Source organism: Stegostoma tigrinum, unplaced genomic scaffold (genome assembly GCF_030684315.1).
Source record: "Stegostoma tigrinum isolate sSteTig4 unplaced genomic scaffold, sSteTig4.hap1 scaffold_516, whole genome shotgun sequence".
Lineage (NCBI taxonomy): Eukaryota > Metazoa > Chordata > Chondrichthyes > Orectolobiformes > Stegostomatidae > Stegostoma > Stegostoma tigrinum.
In genome coordinates this window covers 30001-38349 of record NW_026728447.1, presented here as the reverse complement: position 1 = coordinate 38349, position 8349 = coordinate 30001, and the positions used below count along the sequence as shown (strand labels likewise).

Genomic DNA, 8349 nt, shown 5'->3' with positions numbered 1-8349 from the left:
AATTAATCTAATCCCATTTGTCAGCATTTGGCCCATACCCCCTACACCCTTCCTATTCATGTATCCATCCCGATGCCTTTTAAATATTGTAATTGTACCAGCTTCCCACCCACTTCGTCCGGCTGCTCATTCCACACCACCCTCTGCGTGAAAAATCTGTCCCTTTTAAATCTTGCCCCTCTCACCTGAACCTATGCCGTCTAGTTTTGGGGTCCCCCTACCTGGGGAAAGGACTTTGGCTACCCATCTTACCCATACCCCTCGTGATTTTATAAAGTCACACTGCAGTCTCCCAATGCTTCAGAGAAAATAGCTCTCTCCTATTTGTTTATATTAACTCTCCTCATTCTTCCAACTCAACTGTCTCCATTTTGTGAATGTCCCCATCATGGATTCTTGAATTTGTCACGTTCTAATAAGTAAGAGGGTCCCAAAGACACAGACTGCCTTAATGTGTCTATCCATGGTGTGGGTGAGGGGAATGTGGGAGCAGGAGAGACTGACTGTAGGAATACTGTGCCTTATGCAGTTGCCTCTCTCTTGCTCATGTAGTTCTGTGGAGATACTATTGCTGGTTTATGCCTGTTGTCGGGCTGCGTGATGCGCTTGATGAGTGAAGACAATGATGTGGATCAAGTGGATTTATTGCTACAGCAACATACTGCCTACGTTCTGAGGTGAGATTGCAAAGTGTGTGGGATCAGACGTTCTCAGTGGGAGGTGACTTGCCTTCGTGTATCTATACTCAGCTGCCACTGTTTTGATTCACTCAGTGGATTTGGGGATGACCTATCTTCTGTCCCCTTCCTGCCCCATGATTAATTGTTTTCACAGTAACCTAACAGATCGAGGTTGCCTGAGTGCCTTAGGGAGGTGAAGGACTCTGAGTTCTTAGGCCTGAGAGTGTAAATATCAACTGTAGCTGTATGTCAATACTTTTTCCATCTTCCTTCATTAGTATTGTATGTTTCAGGGGAGAGGCCCGTTATCGATTCAGCCACCAGGTGCTGCCAGATGAAGAGTCATTTTTCGGGGGAGAGAAGGTGCCTCGTGGACGGAGAATTTCAATCATTTGTAGAAACCTGCCCCATGAACCAGGATCAGAGCTAGACTAATCCCCTAGGGCTTTGTCCAGAATGAATGTATCTGGTAATCTGCACTGAGTTAATCTCTCATAAATGAAGCAAACGTCTAGTTGTGCATCTTGAAGTTCTTTTAGGCTGTTTTCTGTCTCTCAATCACATATTGTAATCAGGGCTGTGTGACATCATTTCACTTTTTATTTGAACATTAGATAAATCCAAGCATTTGCAACAGCAGAATCTTTAAAATAAATAAATAATTTAGTTACATAAATATTTTTGGTCGCACAACCCATTGCCAAGAATCAGTCCCAACACCACCAGTCATCACTATTAGTAAAATATAAATCTTTTAACCTAGACTCAGAACTGTTTTAGGTGTAAATACACACATCACTGTTACATTTCCATGTAGTTGAACATCTAGAATCACCGAAAGATGTTTTCAAAAGGCCAAAACCCTCCTCTCTCACGTCCACTATGCCCTCAGTTACAAGTTTGCAAAGGCTAATTGATGGGATAAGTATAACTGGTCACGAAAATTCTCTTACAGACTGAAGACCGCAAGCAAACTCTGAGCAGATGAAACTGGTGAATTGATCACCCTACCTAGCTGCCAAAGGCAGTTCTGCTGACCCTGTCAGCACTGCAATATTAGCATGTAACTGCTAGAAAGGAGGCAAGAGCCAGAGAGAGCAAATGAGGTGAGGCTTGGACAGATGGTGGGTGAAATAACCAGCACAAGCAAACAAAGGAGCGAGAGAGACAGAGAGTAGCACAGAAGGAGAAAAGGAGGGCTCTTGTGGTGGTGTCTTTACCACTGGGTCAGACAGCCCAGGTTTGAGTTCAAGAGGTGGGTCATAACATTTCTGAACAAGTTGATTTAAAAATATCTAGAAGAAATGACAATGAGGAGCTTCACTGGCCAAAGCAGCTACAAATCACTGACATATTCTTCCCCTCTTGTTCTCCTCCTGTTCCCCCACAACACCAAAACTTTCACTTGCCTGAACTGAGATTTGGAGTCTTGCCCAGTTCATTGATACCATAAAGACTGCATGTTGTTAAACTCTCCCCTTTTTATCTGTCTCTTTATCATCACCACCCTCCCCCATCATTACCACTGCCAGCATGGCTCGGGTTTTGCCTCCGTTTGAGTAGGTTGTGCTGGGATATTTGTCTCTTTGCCCCACCCCTTTCCCTGGCTCAAATGGTTACCCAATGCAGCTGCATTCAGAGGCTGAGAGCTTTTCCACTGTGTGCCAACGATTATTAATGTCCAGAAAGGTGACATCCTTGAACTGAGTGGGGCGGCAGCACGGATCACTGACAATCTTCTGTGACGTGTTCAGAAGGCCAGTTTTCCTTAGCAGCAGCGAAAGGGTCAGGTCATGGTTGGTCCTGGCCAGGGGGCAGTTTCCACTGCAGTACTTGAAGAGGACAATTTCATCTGACTGATAACCAAGCCCCAGATCCTGAACACGCAGCTGGATGGCACGAAGTCTGCAGTTCCTGTCTTCCCACTCCTCACCTTTCCTTGTCACAGACATTTTCCGTTTTCTTCGTGCTCTTCCTGGGTTTGACTGCGGTTCAAGTGGGGAGTCAGACGTGGGCAGTGGCGAAACTGTGAATGCTCCATCTGAGCGTGTGATGGGTGTTCTTGGGAGGTCAGGCCTTCTTCCTGAGGGAAGAAATGTCATTTAATTTTCCTTTCAACAAATGTAGGAAGTGGCTAGATTTGGGAGCAGCAGTTTCATCATCAGTTCTGAAAATACAAACCCCTTCCCTTTCCCCAACACATATACACTGGGAGAAGATGCAGAGTACTAGATTGGACAACAGTTGTCATCTCTACTCTGGCCATCTCTTCCCCATGAGGCCAGACTGTGGGCATTTCCTGATTGCCATTGGCACTGTACATGGCAGGGGTGAAACTTGATTTGGACCCTCCACAGCTCCAGGGCACCAAGGGCTTGCGTGAAAAAAAACAAATCCACTCACCTCTAAATCTAAAACTGACTTGGATTTTACTCAGATTAATCTGTCTGTGGGATCAAGTATATGATAGGTTCGCTAACTCTATTCAGTCACTACTGCAGACACAGGCAAATAGACTGAACAAAGTTAATCTGTCAGAGTGAGAGAGGCGCTCTTTCTTTTTCACCTACCTGACATATGCTGAGGTGGATCATCAGTTTCCAGAGGTTGCTCCACTGTCGGATCAACAGGAAAAATGATTAAAATTGCCACCAGCACAGGGAATGTCATGATTCAGTCGAGACTTTGGAAATTCTCTTGCGTCCCAAAAAATATTGGGTGACTAAGGGACTGCCGGATTCGTTCACTCCAAAATTCTTGATTGAATTTTAATTTCAGTGGCTGTTCGTTCGCTGTTGCAGGATGTTTGTGATGGAATGGGTGAATTGGAGTATTTAAAGCAAATCTGCATCCTCTCACTGACATATTTCATACGACATTCCTGGCATGACTAGCCAGTGAGCTGCCCGGTATCAGCTGGTCCAAATACTTCAGAGTATTGCAGAAATGATGCTGAGTCTGAGCAAAACTCAGCCAACCACCCTGCTGATGATTCATCAGGTGCAGTGGAGTTGTACCTGCAGGGACCAGAAGAGGCAATCCCTGAGGGTAATATTACCCTGTCTATGGCTTCTTGCTTTCCATCCTGACTGGGCTATTCCTAAACTTTAATACACAGTGGCTCAGTGGGAGAACTCCTATTTTTGAAATAACAAGTGTCATTTCTAGTATCTTCATTCTATAATCCAAGTTAATCCATCAGATCTGATAGTGTTCTCTGTACCAGTCCCGTCAAAGATACTGCATCAAGACCTCAACAAGACCTGGACAATATCCAGGTTTGGGTTGACAAGTAGCACGTAACATTCACACCTTACAAGTGCGAAGCAATGACTGTCTCCAATGAGAGAATCTAATCATCACCCCTCGCTATTAAATTGCGTTACCATCTGAATCCCCCACTCCCAACATTCAGAAACTGAACTGGACTCGCCATCCAAATACTACAACCACAAGAGCACATCAGAGAGTAGGAATCTTGCAGCGAGTAACTCACCTCCTCAGTCCCCAAAGCCAGACCAGCGTTAACAAGGCACAAATCAGGAGTGTCATAGAACACTTACCTGGCTGAGTGTAGCTCCAAAAATACTCAACAGGCTCAACGCTGTCCAGGACAAAGTGGCCTGATTGCTTGTGGATGTGGTGTCAGTCGTGGTTTGTGGTGGAGGGAGCCACAGGAGCAGCAGGGTGTACCGTGTATAAGATACACTGCTCCCTAGTGTCTGCTACCATCCAGAAGGACAAGGGTGGCAGATATATGGGAAAACCACCCCACCTGCAGGTTCTCCTCCAAGCCACATTAGCCTGATATGTGATTTCTTCACTGTCACTAGTCACAATTCTAGGACTCCCTCCCTAACGGCTTTGTGGGCCTAACTGTAACACATGGACTGCAGCACAGCAACTCGGAATGGGTAACAAGTATTGGCCTAGGTGGTGACAGTCACATCCTCGGAAAGAATATCAAAAACGTCACAAAACCGCTTTCAGTGTGTTTGCTCGGTTTTCTGAAGTATTTCAAGGACTGTGAGGTGACTGGGATACCAAAGTAAGGACAGACTGTTGGATAATGGAATTGTGACTACACCCCCTCAGCTCTGAACTATACTTGGGTCATTTTCTCACACACTGTATACCCAGTGACTCAGTGAATGTCAGCAAGCTATTGAATCCCAGGTAGCATTATAAACAACCCCAGTCACAGAGGTAGGTGGGTGCAGGTTTGCTGCTTGATCCAGGAAATCATTGTCAGGCCAGGACTGGATTGAAACTGGGAGAATATTATTTTTAGGTCATGTACTCATGGGGTCAGGTGGACAGATGCAGAGGAGAGGAGAGCAGACGTACTTAGAGGTCGAGTTGATACGGACAGCTTCTGTAGACACGGTCTGAGACAGTTCTTCCATGCACACCTTTCACATAATGTGTTTGATATCTGTAACACTTTGAAATGTTTTGTTAAATTTTCCTGGTGTATTCCTGCAGACTGTCCTCGTAAATCCCGCAGTGAGCTGTGTCTGCTTAATCCCCACACAAATCATTGTTTCTGGGTCAGGAGGAATGTTTCCACTTGTGAAGTGACCTCACCCCCACTCTGAGCTGATGCAAAGCAGCCAGCGCCTGCCAGTGTCACCTTGCAGAGGCCACTGTGGGGCTTGTGAGGCCAGGGGGCAGCCTCCATCTCAGTTCCACAGGATGGGTCTGTCACCACATGCTGGGGAGGGCTAGAGTATCGGTCTTGTCTGTCCCCAAACTTAAATCACAGATAAGGAACATGCTCATTCAGTGGCACATCAACAGATGCAAGTCTGTCACAGGATACCCCAACTGGATCAGAACAGGGAGAGGCCAGCACTAGCTAACTCAAAATCAGGATGCTTCTACCAACCTCTTAGCCTCTGCTGTGTAGTCTGTAGCAAGAGGAAGGGATTCATGACCAGAGAATTAAACCCAGTGATACACTGCTCCTCAGCCCCATCTTAAAATGACTCGGAACATTCCTTCTGTTGCTATACTTCTGATGGAATTTTAACCAAAGGAGCAGGGTTTCTCAGATCACAGCACATTCTTTCCATAGACTAGTCATTCACACAAGAGTCAATTAACCATGAGACCGCTATCCAGTCTGATTCAATGACTGACATGATCAGAGTCCCCAGTCACACCTGCTGTATGGGCTCTGTTTATATACCCAGCTTTGACTAAACTATGAGGAACAGCAATGGTTAAATCCTCTTTTCCAGAGATACTGATCAGACAGACATATTCGCACGTACAGACTATTCAAACAGATATACACACATAAACATACTAAAGCTTGAGTCACAATGTGTTGATGTATTCCGATAAAGTTCAGGAATGGAAACCTCTTTCAGTGACACATTTCTGAATGCCTTGCTCACAGAAAAGGAACAAGTTGCGTAAAGACTTGCATTTCACAAGCTGCAATGTAGCTGGTAATTCCTACTCAGAGACTAGATGGCACCTCTCTGTGAATAAGGACAAACTATCTCTGCAAAGTGACAGGAGTCAGTGAGTAGCACACTACCACTCAGTCCCCTGTTCACACCAGGATTTAACAGAGCGGGCCAGTTAGTTCACTTTTTCATATCCTGAAATGTTTGTTCCCCTGAAGTATCTACCTAATTCTGTTTTGAAAGTTACTGCTGAATCCACCATGTCTAAAATAGCACTTTCCAAATTCTGAACACTTGCTGCAAAGGTTTTCTCCCACCGCCTCTGGTCATTGAGGTGACCAAAGGAAATCGCTTCTCTTGGTTTACTTTAAACACTTCATAATTTTGAAAACTTCCATCAAATTTCCTCTTCTGCAAGAACATTGCAGCTTCTCCGTGGAACTAAAGTCCCTGATTCACAAGACAATCTAGGGAACCTGCCTGACACTTTCACTAATCCCACACCGCCTTCATAAACTACAGTCCCCGGAGTTATACACTACGTGGCAGTTGAGCCTGGACAAGTGTTTTATAATTGTCAAAATGACAATTATTCACCCTCACTTTCACAGAATTCACCAAGAAATGATAACTAATAGTGTTTATTCTTAGTGTGAACAGATTAGGACTGCAGTCTCTTACAGCTCACAATGACCTGCTATTTAATCAAAAGCTCCAAAAACCAACACCCAACATATGAGGCTGTCTTAGGAAGGTGACAAAGAAGTTGGTTTTAAACAGCATTTTCAAGCAACATACAGTGGGGAGGCAGTTTCAGTGTTGAGCCCAAGCAACAGAGCGCACAGCAACCAGTGACAGATTGAGAAAATCAAGGATATGTAAGAAACCCACAGGGAGGTTACAGAGATTAGGATGTAGGGGCTGGATGAGGTTACAGTGACAGGAAGGGGTATAAATGCTGGACAAGGTCACAGAGGGGCAGCAGTGAGCTGTGAGATATGTGGATTCTGCTCTGCTGTTCATTATGGTCACAGCACCTCTTTCCCAGGCCCTATCTGACCTCTGGTGGTGTCCGATAGAATGGTTGCAACAGATACAGGATTGAGCAAGAATGGAAAGAGAGTGAAAAAACAGGGATTGCCAGAAGATAAAGCAAGGGAAGAGATCATCACCAGCCTAATTCTCACACACCCATACATCTGCACAATCATGTATTTGTGCATGCACACACTTTTGCAATTCCATACTCTCACATCATTTGTTGCTCACCATTAAAATATCTCATTTCAAAACTGCAAAGATTGATAGTAGTAATGCTACCTCACAGTACCAGGGACCCGGTTTGATTCCCCCTCCAGCGACTGTCTGTGTAGAGTTTGAAACCCCATGTCTGTGGGTTTCCTCCCAGAGTCCAAAGATGTGCTGGTTTGATGGATTGGCCAGGTAAACTGCAAGGTCACAGTGATAGGTAGGAGGCTGAGTCTGGGTCAGATGCTCTTCAAAGGGTCATTTCAGACTCAACAGGCCAAATGGCCTCTTTCCGCACTATAAAAATGCTTTGATTCTATTGTATTTACATTCCTTTCTGGGTTAAGTTTTATTGAAATAAAGGGGCAATCGATTGTTTCTTTTTCCACCCCTTCTTCCCATTCTCATATCAAACTAATGTTTATAGTAAAATGAATTTCCCCATAATTATTGAACTACATCAAACTTGAAGTGAGCAATCAATATCATCCCCATTCCAATAACGACCAGGAAGATCTCTGCCAACCCACAAAAATGCAGGAAAATTGAGAGGAATGGAAGGAATTCTGATTATAGCCAAACTGGAAAATACCGAATCTATAAATACTGGAACCTCCATAAATCAGGTGAAGGACGAACATATTTTGCTGAGTTCTGTGGTCAGTTGTGGCAGAATCTTAGCAAAGGATGACCATTTGTATTCAATCCTGATCTTCACAAAACCTGTCTCCAGATTGCTGTCTACACCAAGACCCTGATTGATGTGGCGACTCCAATGTGTGTTCCAATAAGGAGGGGCAGCATCTGAACCACAAGCTGCAAATATGCAGAAAGCAGCAATGGGGTAGATGCAGTTAAACACCACAGGCAGGAGAATCAGTGACAGCAAAAACCATTCAAAACCAGTGAAGGCACCTGTAGTCAGGTCAGTCACAGGATTGCAGCAGAGATAGAGTGTGAAACAGTGACCTTTGTGCGATGCAGCAAAGTGGTGCAGACTATTC

The 8349-nt window shown here is 44.7% G+C and overlaps 1 protein-coding gene and 1 non-coding gene across 2 annotated transcripts in view; one reads left to right on the top strand and one right to left on the bottom strand.

Moving 5' to 3' along the window:
* Window positions 1-561: 561 nt before the first annotated feature.
* LOC125447359 (uncharacterized) overlaps window positions 562-8349 on the top strand; it is a 15136-nt gene continuing 7348 nt past the window's right edge. Inside the window, exon 1 of the transcript XR_009444833.1 lies at window positions 562-677. This is a non-coding gene — a transcript (uncharacterized LOC125447359). The remainder of the gene's footprint in view (window positions 678-8349) is intronic.
* On the bottom strand, window positions 1272-3122 carry LOC125447426 (artemin-like). The gene has a single exon (XM_059644106.1). The coding sequence runs from the start codon at window positions 2780-2782 to the stop codon at window positions 2297-2299; it is 486 nt and encodes a 161-aa protein (XP_059500089.1). The 5' UTR covers window positions 2783-3122; the 3' UTR covers window positions 1272-2296.

What these genes read in the sequence shown, in the direction of transcription:
- LOC125447426 (XM_059644106.1), bottom strand. Translation starts at nt 2,782, where the DNA reads ATGACATTTCTTCCCTCAGGAAGAAGGCCTGACCTCCCAAGAACACCC.